This window comes from Mytilus edulis, chromosome 1 (genome assembly GCF_963676685.1).
Source record: "Mytilus edulis chromosome 1, xbMytEdul2.2, whole genome shotgun sequence".
NCBI classification, from domain to species: Eukaryota; Metazoa; Mollusca; class Bivalvia; order Mytilida; family Mytilidae; genus Mytilus; species Mytilus edulis.
This window is the reverse complement of record NC_092344.1, coordinates 86,150,671-86,170,677: the sequence shown is the minus strand read 5'-3', so window position 1 is coordinate 86,170,677 and position 20,007 is coordinate 86,150,671. Positions and strand designations below refer to the sequence as shown.

General features: G+C 32.7%; 2 protein-coding genes across 6 annotated transcripts; one reads left to right on the top strand and one right to left on the bottom strand.

Moving 5' to 3' along the window:
- The first annotated feature begins 8 nt into the window (after positions 1 to 8).
- LOC139493501 (histone-lysine N-methyltransferase SETMAR-like) lies at positions 9 to 2,280 on the top strand. 2 transcript variants are annotated; one of them, XM_071281936.1, is made up of 2 exons: positions 9 to 145; positions 1,481 to 2,280. In XM_071281936.1, the coding sequence occupies exons 1-2, from the start codon at positions 50 to 52 to the stop codon at positions 2,210 to 2,212; spliced, it is 828 nt and encodes a 275-aa protein (XP_071138037.1). In that variant the 5' UTR covers positions 9 to 49; the 3' UTR covers positions 2,213 to 2,280. The 2 variants fall into 2 exon arrangements, with proteins under 2 accessions (XP_071138037.1, XP_071138048.1); XM_071281947.1 differs by lacking the exon at positions 9 to 145 and adding an exon at positions 200 to 386.
- A 6,931-nt stretch (positions 2,281 to 9,211) lies between these two features.
- LOC139493466 (nitrilase and fragile histidine triad fusion protein NitFhit-like) lies at positions 9,212 to 19,399 on the bottom strand. 4 transcript variants are annotated; one of them, XM_071281875.1, is made up of 11 exons: positions 19,273 to 19,399; positions 17,230 to 17,465; positions 16,494 to 16,649; positions 15,421 to 15,621; positions 14,870 to 14,980; positions 14,017 to 14,118; positions 12,799 to 12,961; positions 12,200 to 12,327; positions 11,477 to 11,653; positions 10,371 to 10,439; positions 9,212 to 10,082 (listed from the first exon to the last, which is right to left on the bottom strand). In XM_071281875.1, exons 2-11 carry the CDS (start codon positions 17,449 to 17,451, stop codon positions 9,984 to 9,986), a joined length of 1,428 nt encoding a protein of 475 aa, XP_071137976.1. In that variant the 5' UTR covers positions 17,452 to 17,465; positions 19,273 to 19,399; the 3' UTR covers positions 9,212 to 9,983. The 4 variants fall into 4 exon arrangements, with proteins under 4 accessions (XP_071137976.1, XP_071137983.1, XP_071137991.1 ...); XM_071281882.1 differs by having other exon boundaries at positions 17,230 to 17,462; positions 19,273 to 19,369; XM_071281890.1 differs by having other exon boundaries at positions 19,315 to 19,369.
- Positions 19,400 to 20,007: the final 608 nt, after the last annotated feature.

Genomic DNA, 20,007 nt, shown 5'->3' with positions numbered 1-20,007 from the left:
TCCGAATACGAACCAACATTTAGAATAGTGAATTCCGGAAAATTAAACTATGGATATTAATAAGTTTGACTGGACTGAAGGACTTGAAAACAAAGCAATATTTAGCAATGACAAAGTTCTTATCTTCAAGATGAAGAAATCGAAGGTATGTCCCAAGGTTCTTATTTGGTGTCGAAAATCAGTATATCTATAAAGTGTTAATTTTATGTACACTACGTATAACATTTCGGACTTGTTTATTATTTTGTATTGTGTGATCAATCTGAGACTACTATGACTACTGTAACACTGTGTTATAGTAGTCAGTAGTCTCAGGACCAACATTATAGATGATAAAAGATGCTGCCATGTTACTTTCTTGGATTCTTGATTCCTCACCAGACACAGTTAGAAAAATAATTACTTTAGTGAATTGTCAAATAATATCTTTATTGTAATTTTTGTCAAAACATGTCAAAAGATTGTCAGACAATTATTTCATTGTGTATAATCACTGCATGTTTGCGTACTTGTTGGTAGTATAGGTCATTAAAAATGTTGTAAGGGGAATCTATTATAGATATAGGAAGATGTGGTGTGAGTGCCAATGAGACAACTCTCCATACAAATAACAATTTAAAAAGTAAACCATTATAGGTTAAAGTACGGCCTTCAACACGGAGCCTTAGCTCACACCGAACAACAAGCTATAAAGGGCCCCAAAATTACTAGTGTAAAACCATTCAAACGGGAAAACCAACGGTCTAATCTATATAAACAAAACGAGAAACGAGAAACACGTATATATTACATAAACAAACGACAACTACTGTACATCAGATTCCTGACTTAGGACAGGTGCAAACATTTGCAGCGGGATTAAATTAGTCTGTATAGTTTAGTACTAACAGAGACATATAATACATTGTATTATATGTCTCTGGTACTAACATGACTAACGACACCAGTTGCGGATCCAGAACTAAATTAGGCCGTTAATTTTGTCTTTTGAAATGTTTTACATTTGTCATTTCGGGGTCTTTTATGGCTGACTTTGTGGTATGGTCACATCTTCTTTTTTACAATTAGAGTCAGAAAATGTATCCGGGTACCGGTAGGATGTTATGTATTCCTGTCGAGTCTGTCTTATCACGTGAGCCAGTGGGTTATGATTCCCAACTCGACATCTTAATCCCAAATATGCAGGTTAATACGTGTCACGAAATTCAGCAGCAATTTGTTAATACCGTCTGTCCATGGTAAACAAACAGATATATTGAGCTACAATGTAGATCTTTAAAAAAAAATTATGAAACATTTATGATAATTAAAGAATAATGTTTACTTTTTTTCGGTAACCAAACATTTTCATATCAGGTCAGTTATTCATATTTTAGTACATTAACAAGGTTTCGGCATTTTTTATTTTAACAATAACCATGATAACGTTAACCTGACATTGTTGCTTATTATTTCTTACCTTTGTGAATTTTCATTTTAGTATGTCACACAAAACATTCCTGGTCCAGGCTGTGAGATGGATGATTTCGAAGATAAACTTCTCGGCTGTCAATGCCTAGCTTGTGATAGAGACTGCAAATGTACTGCTCAATATGGAAATGCATACAAAGACAAGAAAATAGACCTAACCCTTTTAGGGTCCAGTGTAACACCTGTATTTGAATGTAATTCTAACTGTTCATGTTCTTCGCAGTGTCAAAACAGGGTAGTACAGCACGGAATCAGTGTACAATTACAAATTTTCAATACGGACAATAAAGGTCTTGGTCTTCAGACTTTGGAGAAAATACAATCAGGAACGTTTGTATGTGAATATGCAGGAGAAATTATATCCTTACAAGAAGCACAAAGTAGATGTAACAAACAGAAAGATACGGACATGAATTATATACTCACTGTAAAGGAGCACTGTAAAAATGACATACTAAAAACCTTTGTCGATCCAGATAAGTTAGGAAATATCGGGAGGTATATAAATCACAGTTGTTCTCCTAATTTATCAATGGTTCCCATACGAGTAAATAATATGGTTCCAAAAGTTTGCTTATTTGCCAATAGAGATATTGAACCCCTTGAAGAGCTATCATTTGTTTATGGGACGCTAAGACCAGACCAGAAAACAGGCACAAAATGTTATTGTAATTCAAATGTTTGCACAGGATTTATGCCATTCGATGAAGAGTTAAAAAGCTCTTTTTATTTTCTGGAATAAATCAAGAAAAAAATCAAGTAGAGTTATGTCTACATATGTTTATGAAATAAAAATTAAAAAAGATCAAAGCTTCAATCATATCATCACAGTATAGCTAGCATATTCCCCTTTTCCTCACATAAGAAGGCTTTAGATGAAGGTGGCAGTATGTGCCACGTCGTACGGATTCAATTTACCAGAGACGAAATAAGTTAACGTAGATATTAGAAACTCTAGATCACCATAGAACTGTAAAAATGAGCAGAACCAATACCTCATAGCTATACAGTGTTCGACAAATGTATAACTTATCAAACGAGAAAACCAACGGCCTGATCTGATTTGTGTAAAAAATTAAAACAAACGAGAAACTAAAATTATAATAGTATACAACAACGAACAACAACCAGTGAATTATCTATGCTCCTGACATTGGACTGCCACATACCGAATGTTAACCTGGGGCATTGGTGTAACAGCACAACATAAGAACAAACTTTAAAATTCTTACACACTATTTGTCGTGTGAATTTCTCACTAATGAGTAATGAGATTAACTATATTTTGAAAAGACCTTTCTTGCAAAAGAGGGACGAAAGATACCAGAGGGACAGTCAAACTCATAAATCGAAAATCAACTGACAACGCCTGGCTACAAATGAAATAAGACAAACAGACAAACAATAGAACACATGACATAACAAAGAAAACTAAAGAATAAGCAACACGAACCCCACCAATAACTAGGGGTGATCTCAGGTGCTCCGGAAGGTTAAGTAGATCCTGCTTCACATGTGGCACCCGTGGCGTCCGTAAAATTTATGAATGGATATGATTATAACTTCACCATTTGGAACTCTTGGTTTAATAGCTTCCTTGTGAGCAGCAACCCTCTATCAAGAAAATCATGATAGGAAATGCAAGCACGGGAATATCGTATCAATTGGGAGATACATACCCCGTATGCAGGTGCTGCTGGAATGTTGCTACTTAGAAATGGAAAGTTCACAACCCTTACCAAATGGTGCTTAAATTTTGCATATATCATGCATATATGCTGCTCACGTTAGTTTCTATAAACATGATTGCACGTAAGAGTTTTAACGTGCAAATTAGGTGAGCATTTATGTTAGAAAAATTATATTTGCACGTATGCAACTAACCTAATTTGCATGTTAAAAACCTTACGTGCAAATGCTCACGTTAGTTTTCATATGAGCATTCCCTTATTTGGAAGCATTCAAAATTAAATGCATACGTGCAATTTGCTCATATTAGAAAATTATTGCATACGTGCAAACGGATCTTTCTGGTGAGCATTTCTGAAATATTTGACAGCTTTGTATTGCAGCACTCTGTCGGTAGTCCTTTGTGATTGGAATGAAAAAAGGGGGGGGGGGGCGTGAATTTGAACTTTAAGATTAACTTCCAATAATCTTGTTAGACAATGCAATATTGTTATCGTGAAAATCATTTATGTCAGAAATGCAAAAGTTGAAAAGTATGTGTTACAATATTAACAGCAAGAGTTCATGTGATGTGCTACTTTGATGTATCACCATACAGAAAGTATATATGTGTTTGACAGAGACAGATCCAAAAGTGCTGACATACTTTACAACTATAAAATCACTGTTAAGGTGCTGGCCAACATATCACAGAAAATTCAAAGTACCTATTTATATGAAGTGGGTGTTCAACAAATCTAAAAATGCCCATATGCTACAACTCATCACTGTAATTAGTTGCTGACCAATTTAAAGTATTTGATTCTTAATTCAATATTTTTCTGTGTGTATTGTTATATCATATACAACTGGCTTAATTTTAAATATAAGTCAAAAGATTCAATATTTACTTTAAATACTTAATATGTTTCAAGTACTTACTAACTTAAAATGTAAAAAATGATTTATAAGTATAATAAGAGAGGCGAACGATACCAGAAGGACATTCAAACTCATAAGTAAAAAAAACAAACTGACAAAGCCATGGCTAAACTAGAGGGTCCAAGGACCCTGTGTCGCTCACCTGATATTTTTATTTACAATTGTTGCATGATAAATGCAACTGTTGTACTGTCGTTTAGTTTCAGAGATATAATACTAAAAAGGGCATTTGAAACCTATGTTTAATTTCAGCCATGTGGGCAGGCAGGGTCATCATACACAGTGGTCCCTGGATATCCTAGTGGTGATTTAAACCAAGTTTGTTTAAATTCAACAGTTGTTTCAGGGGAGAATTTTTGTAAAATTTATCTAACAAGAAATGCAAAGTAATGAGAAAGTTGTGAAGTAGTTTTGTTTTTGCGCAACCCCCCCCCCCCCCCCCCCCCCCACTTTGCCAAAAAAACCAAAAAGGTAATAAAAAATTATCATATAAGGGCAATCTATCCTATTAATGATTTCTGCAAAATTCAGTTGATTGTGCAAGGGTTGTATAGCCAGCTGAGGTCGTTAAAAACTCTCTTTCTTTTGTTGTTGCAGATAGATCTTGACCTGATAAGCAATTCTACCACATGTCAGATTTGCTCTAAATGCTTTGGTTTTTGAGTGATAAGCCAAAAACTGCATTTTACCCCTATGTTCTATTTTTAGCCATGGCGGCCATCTTGATTGGTTGGCCGGGTCACCGGACACAATTTTTAAACTAGATACCCCAATGATGATTGTGGCCAAGTTTGGTTTAATTTGGTCCAGTAGTTTCAGAGGAGAAGATTTTTGTAAAAGATAACTAAGATTTACGAAAAATGGTTAAAAATTGACTATAAAGGGCAATAACTCCTAAAGGGGTCAACAGACCATTTTGGTCATGTTGACTTATTTGTAGATCTTACTTAGCTGAACATTTTTGCTGTTTACAGTTTATCTCTATCTATAATAATATTCAAGATAATAATCAAAAACAGCAAAATTTCCTTAAAATTACCAATTCAGGGGCAGCAACCTATCAACGAGTTGTCCGATTCATCTCAAAATTTCAGGACAGATAGATCTTGACCTGATAAACAATTTTACTACTTGTCAGATTTGCTCTAAATGCTTTGGTTTTTGAGTGATAAGCCAAAAACTGCATTTTACCCCTATGTTCTATTTTTAGCCATGGCGGCCATCTTGGTTGGTTGGCCGGATCACCGGACACAATTTTTGAACTAGATACCCCAATGATGATTGTGGCCAAGTTTGGTTTAATTTGGTCCAGTAGTTTCAGAGAAGAAGATTTTTGTAAAAGATAATTAAGATTTACGAAAAATGGTTAAAAATTGACTATAAAGGGCAATAACTTCTAAAGGGGTCAACAGACCATTTTGGTCATGTTGACTTATTTGTAGATCTTACTTTGTTGAACATTTTTGTTGTTCACAGTTTATCTCTATCTATAATAATATTCAAGATAATAACCAAAAACAGCAAAATTTTCTCAAAATTACCAATTCAGGGGCAGCAACCTATCAACGGGTTGTCCGATTCATCTGAAAATTTCAGGGCAGATAGATCTTGACCTGATAAACAATTTTACCCCATGTCAGATTTGCTCTAAATGCTTTGGTTTTTGAGTTATAAGCCAAAAACTGCATTTTACCCCTATGTTCTATTTTTAGCCATGGCGGCCATCTTGGTTGGTTGGCCGGGTCACCGGACACAATTTTTAAACTAGATACCCCAATGATGATTGTGGCCAAGTTTGGTTTAATTTGGTCCAGTAGTTTCAGAGGAGAAGATTTTTGTAAAAGTTAACGACGGACGACGACGACGACGGACGACGGACGACGGATGACGGACGACGGACGCCGGACGCCGGACGCCAAGTGATGAGAAAAGCTCACTTGGCCCTTCGGGCCAGGTGAGCTAAAAAAGAAACAGACCAACAGAAAAACTAAAGTTCACAAAACACAACATAGTAAACTAAGGATTGAGAAACACAAACCCCACCAAAAACTACTATATAAATGCACATATGAGCAAACTAATTTGCATACATTTCTTATGTGCAATTTGTTAGTTTCATATATGCAACTTATATGCTTTTGTTAGCATTTTCTATACGGGAATTGGAAAGCTGAAATCATATCTTTTGTCGTAAAGTTTTGTTTTCAACCGACCCTAATTGTCAATTTCTAGATGTAAGTCAAGATATGAGGCCGACTTAACTGTATCTGCTGTATCCTTTATCTCTAGTTCGATGGGATAGATGCGTTTAAAATAGTCACCAGATTTTGAATTATTTAGTGAAAGAACGTTGTCTATATAGCGGAAAGTAGAGTTAAGGGATATTGCCAACTTCTTATCTTTCTTCCTAAAAAGTTCCTGTATGAAGTCAGCCTCATAATAATAAAGAAACAAGTCGGCAATAAGAGGAGCACACTTGGTTCCCATTGGAATGCCGACAGTTTGTTGAAAAACACGTCCTCCGAGCGTAACAAATATGTTGTCAATAAAAAATCAAGCATCTTGATAATGTCAGTTTCAGAGAACTTTTTGTTTGAATCAGAGTGATCCTTTACAAAGTAGGATTTATCCCTCCCTAAGAAATGATACTTGTATCTACGTTGGCCATTATTTTTTATGAAACAAAGCAATACCAACTCTCTCAATTTGTCTTTTAGTTTGGATTTGGGAATACTTGTGTAAACGGTGTAGAAAAATAAAAAAGTTTTAATACTATTGCAAGATGAAAGAGAGTTAGATTGTATGTACTCTAAAAGATCTTTGGAATTTTTAAGTATCCACATCTGATTCACGCCACCTCTAGAATAGGCAGTTTCACAATAACTTTGAAGCCCGTCTTTGATTGCTGATAAAGTAGATGTTAATAATTCAGAAAGGTTTTGTGGAGCACTTGGAAGACCCAGCTGTTGTTTGTAAGGACACTTATGTAATTTAGGAATCCAATACAGTGATGGAAGATCCAGTTCTTCATCTTTGGTTGAAATTTCAAAGGAACAAGTATACGTGTCCGTGAAACAAGGCACACCTGACCTCGACCTCATTTCATGGATCAGCGAGCAACGTTAATTTTCGTAAACAGGTCTATCTCTAAGATACTATGAGCAGTATGTCAACTTTGATTTATGGATTGATTGTAAGATGGATTTTTGTCTGCCTGGTTGGGTTCATCTGACTTTGACATCAATTTCATAGTTCATTGGCCAACAGTAAGTTTTTGTCGATCTGCGACTTTTGGATAGCGATCTGGTGGTAGTGGCGGCGGCGTTAGCTTACTTCTTAAAAGCTTTATATTTTAGAATGTGGAAGACCTGGAGGCTTCATATTTTGTATATCGATGCTTTATGTTACGAAGTTTCCGTCTGTCACATGTCCATTACCTCATTTTCATGGTTCAACGACTACTTGAAAAAAGTATTTATATAATGTTAATTTCTCTTATGAGTAATAGGTTAAATATATTTGGACAGGTATGTGCCTACCTTGCAAGGTCCTCATGCCCATCACACAGTTTTCACTTAATCTCATTTCATGGATCAGTGAACAAGGATAAGTTTTGGTGGTCAAGTACATATCTCAGATACTATAAGAAATAGAGCGAGTATATTTGGTGTATGGAAGGATTGTAAGGTGTAAATGTTAAACTGACAGGTTTCATCTGACCTTGACCTCATGGTTCAGTGGTTATAGTTAAGTTTTTGTGTTTTGGTCTGTTTTTCTTATAGAGTACTCAAAAGGTCTACTAAATTTGGTGTATGGAATGATTGTAAGGTGTACATGTTCAACTGTCAGATTTCATCTGACCTTGACATCATTTTCATGAATCAATGGTCAAAGTTAAGTTTTTGAATTTTGGTCTTTTTTTCTAATACTATATGCAATAGGTCAACTATATTTGGTGTATGGAAATATTTTATGATGAAAATGTCAGTCTCACAGGTTTTATTTGACCTTGACCTGATTTTCACAGTTCATTGCTTAGTGTTAATTTTATGTGTTTTGGTCTGTTTTCATTAAACTATATTTAATAGGTCAACTATATTTGTTGAATGGAAGAATTGTAAGCTGTAAATGTCTGCCTGGCATGCTTCATCTGACCTTGACCTCATTTTCATGGTTCTTTGGTCTTAAGTCTGTTTCTTAGAAACTATAAGCAATAGGTGAACTATATTTAGTATATTGCATGATTGTAAGGTGTACAAGTATTTCTTGTTGTTTGTTTTATATGACCTTGACCTCATTTTCTAAGATCATGTTAAGTTTATGTAATATTTGTAGTAAAGCTTTCTATTTAGGACTATCAACATAATATCAATGGTTAGAAAAGAAGGCGAGAAATTTCAGTGTGCACTCTTGTATTTAAATCTGTTAATCCAAAACTCTTAGCAGTAGGTCAACTATATTTTGATGTATGTAATGATTGTAAAATGCAAAATTATGTCTAGTTCATCTGACCTTGACTTCATTTTCATGGTTCATTGGTCAATGTAAAGTTTTTATTGTAAGGTTGATCCTTTTGTACTATAAGCCTTATGTCAATTTCACTTGGTAAACGAAATTATTGTATGGTGCATGTCTGTCTGGCAGGTCTCATCTGACCTTGACCTCATTTTCATTATTCATTGTTCAATGTACAGTTTTTATCTCACCACTGACAAAAGGGTAGAAGACCTGGATGCTTCCCACATGCATACACATGCCTTATCATATAAAGTTTCAGTCAGTCTTATGTCCATTGTCCTTGACATCGTTTTCATTTACTATAGCAATTTGGTGTATGGAATGATTGGTGTGATTGAAATGATTGAGTGGTGCACAATCTGTCAAGTTCATCTGAACGTGACCTAACTTTCATGGTTCATTCGTCAGTGAAATGTACCATATAAAGAAAACTTGTCTTACATTTATTTTAAAGAAGCCTTACAAGTTATAACCTAGACAACATGAAAGATAAAACAAGCAATATTTTCAGTTTGTTTAGATTCCTATATAAAATCTACTTACTTACTTCTACTAACGTAGACATATGTCTACCCATAATATTAATGCAATGATGAAGAAATAAACACTTAAATTGCTTTCAATATTTTTATTGCTAAAGCAATAGCAAAATGAAATACTCTCATGTACACCTTTTAAAAAGAATATAACGAGCATAAAAAACATCTTAAAACCTCCTTTTAAAACAATGCGACTCTGCCTAACAAAATCTGTAATAAGTACCCACTCTTAAAATGCAATACTTAAAATAAAATCTGATTACAATCAAAAATCATTTTGAAATCTTTGTTGTTCTTGTTAAAATTGAGGAAATTCTTGAGTTATATTTATATTATCAACCTAATGTACTGTACATAATTTTTTAAATGAAACTTTTCATGATATCTGCTAATAAACTATAACATGCAACTTCAATAATGCAACTGATTTTTTTGTTCTTTACTATTTACAGCCCTATTTGGTGGAGGAGAGGACCCACTCCTTAACAACTGGATGACAACCCAATTACTAAACAATCCTTGCTTCAGTAAAACATGAATCTAAATTATTACTATCCCTAATTATTATCATAACCAGGGGTGACTTATAGTAAGTCAACCCGAACGTTTTTGTCAAATTTCATCTTACTTGACCCTAACCATAAACTTATCCATATTCTTAAAGTGATCGGTTCCTCAAATTAAAGAGGGCAACATTTTTATTTGTTCACAATGTTCATTTGTATGTCTGAGTATAAGATACTTTGCATTTCTGTTTAATAAAAGGAGATCTGAATAACTGAGATCAACAAAGTAACACTAATATATTGCAACAAGTATCCATTGGCTTTTCCATTTCATTTCAGTCTATAGGTTGAAATACTTTCGTAATTCTCTTGATTCTTTCTCCATTTCTTCTTCAGATCTCATATCAGACTGTAACATGACCTTATCATGCTTCTCAAGCTGTAAATAAAATTCAAAAACGGTAATATGCTTTTCATAAATATTTTTTTTAAGAAACTGCAATGATAACTTGAATTAAATAACACTGTATTTATAAAAGTTTACTAATAACTTAAAAAAGGTCATGTTCAGTTGATGGTCTAATCTTTTGAATGTATCACTTCTTGGGTAGTATTTTTCATTGTCTATGTTTACCCTGTATCATTTTTTACATAAGTTTCAACATTAGATTTCAAATTAAAATGTGAAAAGTGTGCCTCATTAAAGAACTTAGTTAATAATGCATACCTCATGATATATATCATCATTATTTGGAATATCTTGCTCTCTTCTTGGTAGGATGTGAACATGAAAATGCTGAAAAAAAGCCAAATTGGTTATATTACAATTGTAAAATACAGCCAGAGTTGTCATGGTTGTACAAAACACAATCACTTGTCTTTATTATTTACATTTCAAGGACATAATTTACTAAAAAGAAAAAGATGAGAGCTTTCAACTTTCTTTCAACTGAATTGCTTTCTTTGTACAGTTTAGTCACAAAATTATAGTTTTATCTATCCATATGACACAACTAGGGGCATTATGTTTTTCTGTCTGTATATCCATTCATCCATCTGTCTATCCCATTTCAGGTTAAAGTTTTTGGTCAAGGTAGTTTTTGATGCAGTTGAAGTCCAAATAATTTGAAATGTAGTACACATGTTCTGTATGATATGATAATTCTAATTTTAATGCCAAATTAGAGTTTTTACCCAAAGGAGTAGGTCAGGTAAGGGCCGATTTTGGCCTCAAATTCCGGATTCGTCTAACGAAATATTTTGGACACTTTTTAAACACTTAAGTGTCTATTTCAATTGATTCAATTAGTTTAGGTGAAAGATTTTAACTGATTAAGACATTAAAAACGCTCAGATTCAAGCTTAAATATGAAAAATCTATTATGCAAAAAATCGTCACTTTTCAGAAGTTTTTTGTCAACCTTTATATATGTTATGTATTATCATCAAATACAACTAACATTTCAATAATATGAATGAACATGAATGCGGCCACTTTCATTTAAGACAGAAACCGTCTAAAATTTAACTAAAATGCTAAAACTGTGAAGATTTCAGTAATTTAGCATGACTTAATGATGTTAGTACCCAATATATGTGCATTGAATTGTCAAAAACAGCTCATATTTGTGTAGCAGAAGTATTCTACTTTCCAATAAATAGATAAAAGATTACATTTTCACAATTTTGTAAAACTGTTATATTTTGGGGCCCAAAAAGGGGTCTTACTGAACCTACTCCTTTTACAAGCCACTGAACATAGCAAAGGATTGTGTGAATGGGCCATCCATGTACTATTGACACATTCTTGTTGTAAATACATTGATAAGTTACCTTAACTGTTTGTCCAGCATCTTTGCCATCCTGAACAGCAACTGTCAGTGATGTCCCATTGAAATGTTTTTTTATTACATTAGAAACAGTCTGAACTGTGTTGAACACATCTGATATTTCTGTAGGTGACAAGTCACACAGTCTCTCTGCTAGACGTAAAGGTGCAACTAATACATGTGCATTAAAGTTAAGGATAAGAATTGCTATAATTTGTTTCAAGAAAAAAAATGCAGTATAGAGGTACAACAATCTAAAACTGACAGATTTACAGAACAAAACAGTATTTGATTCACCACAGTAATAAAATTTTATAACAATTTCAGGGATTTTGAAGAAAATTTGTTGTATGTTTATATCATTTAAGATTCATGTTTATTCAGAATTTGCATTTTTTTATGAGCCAAAACTTTCATGTCTGAATATTTAGTCAACTATGACCCTCCTTTACTACAGGGTCCTTGTTTTTTTAGAGTTGAGCTAATTTATAGTATGGGTTTGTTCTGTGCTAGGGTAAGGTTTTTCAAGGTTAGGTATGATTATACATGTTCTCCATTTTGTTTGGAACTCCTGTATTCTCTTAAAATTTTGACAGCAGAGAAAAGTCAGAGATCTTATAATTGTTTGTATGTGGTGCAATTGTTACTAATGACAGTAAGAAATGTTTTGTCAATTTCACAACCTCCACCTACTGAGCACTTTTATCTGAATTTTTAAAAGGATATGACCAGGAAAAACAGGTTTTATATTCACAAAAGCATAACTTAATTTGGTTTTATAGAAAACTTGAGTGTTTTTAATCCAACAATGTCCAAACTGGTACTTCTCTTCACTATCAATATCACAGCCTGGACCTGAAAAGAAATATGTGGGTTAAATGAAATTTCCAAGGAAATAAAATTGAGAAAGGAAATGGGGAATGTGTCAAAGCGACAACAACCCGACCATAGAGCAGACAACAGCCAAAGGCCACCAATGGGTCTTCAAAATAACTGTATTCTTAGAAGAATCTACAATTTATTTATATATTCAATTTTCTGACAAGTGAACACAAAAATTAATGGAATCTTACAAACATGAAAAATTATGCACAACACAATGTTTAAAAGATAAGGACAAAACAATAGTCATTATTGCGTTTAATAGAAACTTCAGATTGAGAACCTAAATTTTACCAAGAGCAATAAATGCATCTACTTTCATCTTGTATTTTTTAATACCTCAACTTTAATGTACCAGTAATACATGTATATTGTAATAATAATTTATTATTTTATGACACCCCAGTGCCATTTAAGAATCATAAAAATGTTAAGTTAAATTACTTTTTGATAAGTTTTGTATTTCTCCGTACAAGTCTGGTCTTCTATGACTCCATATTGGCATGTTGGCTCTGACACTTTTGAGATAGGAAAGATCTATTTCTGCTACACATACATCTGTACCTTCTCTACACTGTGCAATTACTGCTCCCCAGGGATCTACTACCTGTATTAGTAAAATATCAATTCTGCTAATACAGCTGTATGAATGTTTACAGGTAATGTAAATACTATGAAGTTGTACTATTCTTTTATTGATTGAGTGATCATTGGTTTCTTTACGTCCAGTGGCAAATATTTCATACATATTCTGGACAATTCTTTCATTGATATTTCTAAAGGGCAAGTGTGTAATTCAATGAAAAGAACATGAAATAAGAACACAATTATTACAATAAAAGAAAATATTCCTTATTACAAGTGTATGACTTTAACTACAACCACCAAACGTTCAGAAAACCTGATACCAGTTATCTTTTATTTTGTGATTCAAGTGTTTTGTTGTTCTAGTCTATCTACATACTGTGGATTCATTTATTTTCGTGGGTATCAATTTTTGTAGATGGAGGAAAACTGTCTGCATACAAGGTCTAAATAAAATTTGCAATTTGTTGAACATTTAAATTCGTGGTTCACCTGTTCCAACAAAACCAACAAAAATTGGTGTCCAATAATAGTGAATTCACAGTACTCTTTCTATGATTTTAAAGGTTAAATCTATCAATGTCTAGACACAACTTTATTATGCTGATTTTTTTCTAATCAGGTGAACTTACTGGTATAACAAGAAAAATGGTAATCTTTGTGGTATTCTTTATTTTTGTCTCTTGGGAATGTAGTGTTGATAGCATCCAGGTGCAGGATTTTCTCGTTGTATTGAAGACCCATTGGTGGCCTTCAGATTTTTTTCTCTTTGACACATTCCCGTCTTCCATTCTCAATTTTATCAGTCAAATGTATCCACAACTTTTTAAGACTGGTTAATGTAGAGCTTGTAATCTCCAAACGTCGTTACATTTCATCACAACTTTTTTTTTCATTGAGTTGCTGTCTCACTGTTGCATTCTACATACTACCGTTTATTCATATGATACTAGGTATAGATAGTATACCACATCCCTTTATCATATATATATATATAAGTATACCACATCCCTTTATCATATATATATATATAAGTATACCACATCCCCTTATCATATATATATTAAAAAAAAATACCATAGCATGACCATAGGATTGTCTTTTTTCATTATGTTTCCCAGTCTGAGCTGCTGCTACCACATAACACTGTGTCTCTATAGCTCTACTTCGTAATAAAACCTAAAACATATTATGATTATTACCATATGATCACACTTTCTTGGTTTTTTTTAAAAAAAGATAAATTTATTGTTTAATATTGTTTTTCCATCTGAAGATGAAGATGAAAATTTGAAGAAAATTGCTTAGTCCTTAATCCCTCAGTCAACATTTTCATTAGAAAATATGAATTTCACATTAAAGGATTAGAGGAGTACATTGATATGATATACATTTATAAATTTAGCAATCACTATAGGGACTTAGAATGCTAAGGGTAACCTCGTTATAAGGGGGTCTCATTGGGGGGTTCTGATCCCAGATCCCGCATACTGTTTTGTCAGGTTACTGTATCCCACTTACACTATGCATGTAAGCAATTCTCATTTTTTTGTAATTTCCTGTTTCCCACTAGACTTCATTTCCCGGTTCACGGCACAATAATTTGACTTTCACGTGTAACGCTAACAAAAAATCAGCAATCCCTTGTCACCCTTAGACCTCAATGAGTAGGCTACTTCCTAGCTTTTCCTAGAAAAATATCTATGTTAGGACTGTGAAACAAGAGGGATATGTTTTTATTACCTACTTCCCAGTGAGCCATCCCTGTAGGGATTGTGCATGCTAATGGGTACTTCTTTATTACCTACTTCCCAGTGAGCCATCCCTGTAGGGATTGTGCATGCTAAGGGGTACTTCTTTATTACCTACTTCCCAGTGAGCCATCCCTGTAGGGATTGTGCATGCTAAGGGGTACTTATTTATTACCTACTTCCCAGTGAGCCATCCCTGTTGGTACTGTGAATGCTGAAGGATATGTCAGTATATCCGCTCCTTCCTTAGCTAAGGCAGTAGACATTTCTGGAAATCTTAAATCATAACACTAACTAAATTAAGGAAAAAATCCATGTCAATGTTTCCTACAAAACTTAGATTCATTTAATTGTCTGTTGTCTTAATTGTCATTGTTATATAGTCCTTATATTGACAGAAATTGCAGGATGACTGTACTAGTTTCATATATAAAATGTCTACATTTGCAAATATTCTTCAAAGAGAGTGATATAGCCTGTATTAAGGAGCATATTAAACAGTTCTATCTAAATTTACAAACTTAGAGAGTAAATATTAAGACAAAGACTAGTAATCAAGAGATATATGTCCATGATTAATAGAACTACTAGAAAGTTGCACTAAATCTAACAATATATTATATAGTTTTGGTTTTCTATATCATTTAAAAATGGCATAATCATTTGTAAGATGTTCAGAAACTGAAACAAAATTGGCCTGTCATCTTGATATTCTAGAAAGAAAAGATACAATAGAAAGTCCAACTTTGCCAAAAGGAGTTTCCACTGGTGATACCATTGTGTCTCCTGGAACAGTATAATCACTCTCACATAGTCTGACCTTCTCTGGAATGTCAAGGTCAAATAAATGAGCTTTACTGTAGGTAGATTGTATCTCACCATTGTTATCTATCAGCACATGTGTGTTCAGCAATCTTTTCTCTTCTTTAACCTGAAATATTGATGCATGTATAAAACTAAGAATACTTTTTCTCTTCTTATAACTAATAAAGGGCTATAACTCCGGTGGGCGGTGACAGATGTATGGAATTTGTCCTGAGATTTCAAGTGTTGTCTCATGTGCATGCTCTTGAAACCCCTTCTATACTCTGTAGGGATGCATAGACATTTTATAGTGTTTCAGTCGAATTTTCTCTCTTATATATATGCCAGCTTTCATGAGGTGATTATTCTTAATTTAAGTTATCCTTTTTTACATACTAAATATAAGGCATAGACATAGTTTAAAACTTAAATTATTTACAAGCACATGGGTTTTCTTGTTATTCACAATAAGTTTAATTGAATAAATATAAAAAGGAAATATATAATTTGGTCAAAATAACCTATTCATCTCTTCACACATTTAAATGATCTTCAGTCTAATAAGTACTGAGACACGAGATAAGAACTTTCAACTTAACCAATGGTCAAAACTTTGCCCTAATGATGACCCTCGTCAAAGAAGAAGTCCTATTACTTATATTCACATAAATACTATATATATACAACAACTCTATTTATGCCAATGAAGCATGAAATGTTAGTCACAGTGTCCAACTTTTCATTGAATGCTCACCTACTCTACATACATGTATTTACACGATTCATGAGGCTGAGCTATTAAATGACAGTTATCTAGGTATCAGCTCAGACGTTAAACTTAATTAAAAACAATGACGTTAATTAAAAACAATGACCTTTAAAATATACTGAATTTAAAATAAATCATAAAGGTGGATTCATATTTGGTTACCAGCTAATAAAACTTCTTGTTTCCCTCCTAGTGGAACACCCCAACTGATATAATGTTATTAATTTTACCTTCTGGTGGAATCCTCCAACTGATATCCATACTCCAAGCTGTTTTGCTAAATCTTGATATTTGGATATAGTTATACCGTTTAGATCCTCTGCCATGTCTATACTTTGTTGTTTAGATTCTCCAATGTAATCTACTGCTTCTGGTAAAAATACCATCTAAAAATCAAAGAAACGTTTTATTCTGTGGATTTTTTTGGTATTATTGAGTAATTTCCTCATTAATGTCCATCTCATATCCCCTTTAATGTATACTTGATACGTTTGGTGTGTTCATGTTGCTCATTATTAACCTTTCTGCGCTTTCTAGATTTGTTTGTCTGTTTTTCTTTTGATTATGGTTTTCTGTTTTTTCTATAAACAATTATTGTTTCTGAACGTCTCTTTGGTATTGTCTACCTCTTTCCTTAAGCATTCATGATTTTTTTATGGTTGATCTATACTGTAGTAAATGAAAGCTTTTCAATATATATTCCTCGTAACATGTGATGCCCTTATTTTGGAGTACATTAAGACAGATTCAAAAGTGCTTAGTCAAATCAAGACTGATGAGAATGAATTTTAAAAACATGGTTCTGACACTTCAGTTTAGGATTATTGTGCCTTAAAAACAAACCTTGGAGTACTGGTGTTATATGCCATAACCATTTAATGTAAATGTGTTTGTGCGAATAAAATATTGTCTTATTGTCTTATATTGTCTATCACTCTTTATTTATTGCAACTCCTCAATACAAACCTTTGCACCTTTGCTTTTTGCCCTTTCTATCAAACTTCTAGAAATCTGGAAATTTTTGTCTTTATCCACTGTGCAGGTCAACTGACACACTCCAATGATAGGATTAGGCTGTTTTAGCTTACTGGCATCAACGGTAGACATTGTTGACAGGTATTTATAAGGTACAAATGTTAAACTATGATATTTACACAATGTTCTTATACTATGAAAAATAATCTTCATCTGTAGTACATCTACTATAAAACATAATAAACTCTCAATACAGAATATCTTAAATTTATCATATGAAAATATTTTCAAAATCACCTATTTTGACAGAATTCAATTGTTCATTTTACACAAAATAAATGAGATAATGCATTGTTTTTATAATTTTCGGTAACAATGACAATGTTGCATGAAAATTTATACCAAAATCAGTGACATCAGCAAAAATTGAAGCAGAAGTATTACATGCATGACATGTTTTCTTAGAGAATAACAATTTGTATTTTTATCATTTGACAATATGCAGGTCTTTCTTTCGTGTCGACATAGCTATATTTAAATATGCACAAAACATTCACAGTATCAACAGATTAACAATTTACTCTAAAAAATAAAATGTACAGTATCCTCGTGTTGTGTTTTCGTACTAACAACAATTTTCACTGCTTACGGTTTTCACTGTTGATTTTTTATTCACATTTGTTTTCAAACTTTAAAAGGCATGTTCTGTCGAATGTTTTTAGGTATTTGAATTATTTTGTCAAGGCTTACTACGATTTTTTACTGTTTCCGATTATTTTGCTAAAATCGTATGTAAAAAAACAGCGTCATATGTTTTCGTATGAAGAAGAAACTGGATCAGTACACTGACAGGAAATGAATTTAAAATCCGGAAATGAGTATTTTCTATAAATGCTTCAATCCCCCAAAAAATGTTTAATTCTTTTCAGTACTAAAGCTCACTTGTAAATAGTTTTAGTTGATGTTTCATGTGCTGAAATTGTAACATTGTGATTTTTTTTTCAGATTGGCACCAGGTTTCTACTAAAGACATTATTTTGAGGAATTAAAATGCAATTTTCAAAATATATGATTAAATGTGAAAAGCTAAGACTTTTTTCATCTTTATTATGTATTAAGGATAGTTAAAAAAAATTGTCAATAGAATATTGAATGAATGGAGGTTGAACAACCATTTTATATATGCACCCTATTAATTTTAACTCGCTGGTTTGTAATTAAAACAGCTGAAAGAACACATGACAGTCACATTTCTTGAAGATCCTGTGTCTAACAGCCAAAAAACATGTCTGGACTTTATTTTTAACCTTTCAGAATTTTTTTCAACAACTATTCTAGTGATGCATATTTTTGACATTATATAAAAATGGCTAAATATGTTAGTTTTATTAAATTTGTTCTAACGTCTTTAAAAGCGACTTTGAATATGGTTTAAATTTGTCAAGTTGTAGTGGTGTTGTTGTTCTAAATATAAAAACCGAAAAACCGTAACGATATATGCGTGTGCAATCCAAACCGATGAAATATGGATGATACGAAAACATATGACACGACGATATGCCACTATGCCATGTATGCAACGTCCACAAAAAGGTCAACTTTTCAAAATAAACAGTTAAAAAATGTTTCTGGCATCCATTTAAAAAAAAAAAAAAAAATATGCATGGATTATTGTCAAATTGTTTTAATTATTTGAAGAAATAAAACAAAACATCAGTTATTTGATATTTATAGAGGTGAATCGGGTACTCCTCATTACAAAATCATGGATGGTTTTTAAGGTCGGTACTCCTCATTACAGAATCATGGATGGTTTTTAAGGTCGGTTTAACTCCATTTGTCTATATGATACAATATGGATTCAAAATTAAATAGGTGTATTTTGTAAATAAAGATGCATCTAGATCTAAAAAAACAAACACAGAATGGAAACTAAAAGTGTTACATCGAAATTAAGACAACATGAGAAAACGGTAATTTCTGGATACAGTCACAAGATGAAACGTAAATTTGTATTATGTAAAATATCCAAACCTTTAGACTGTACTCTTAGAAGTTAGTTTAAATAATGCGAACCACAGTGACTACTCAGCTGACAAAAACCAGTGTAGATACGAGAAACAGAAAGTGAAAGTAAAAACCGGATGTAGTACAATAATAATGAAATCGGAAACGGTGAATATTTTGCGTCAAGCGATTCTGGGACTCTTATCCCAGCTAGTCTGCTCTATTGCAATTATTTTCAGAGAATAAAATCCTGCTACTATAATCTTCAAAGTGATAGACAAAACTAATAATTTGTGATTCTTTTTAACCAAATAGCACTTTTTATTTTCTTACATTTAGTATTGAATGTAGTGTTCACTTTCACGCATGGTTCAAATTGGAGTTCCGAAAGAGAACGTCGGAGGTAAATAAGTTCTGACATTAGGTATTAATTCATCTATTGGTTCAAGCTGATATTGACAAAATGCAAAGCATTACAAATACAATAGCTATAATTATACAATTACAGTTACAATGCCAAACATTGCAATTACAATATCAATACAATTATAATTGCAATGCAATGCATTGTAATAACAATAGCTATACAATTACAATTATAATTGCAATGCAATGCATTGTAATAACAATAGCTATACAATTACAATTACTAGCAAAATTAATACAATTGCAATATCAATACAATTGCAATATCAATACAATTACAATTCAATACAATGCAATAACAATAGCATTACAATTACAATACAATAAGAGTAGCAA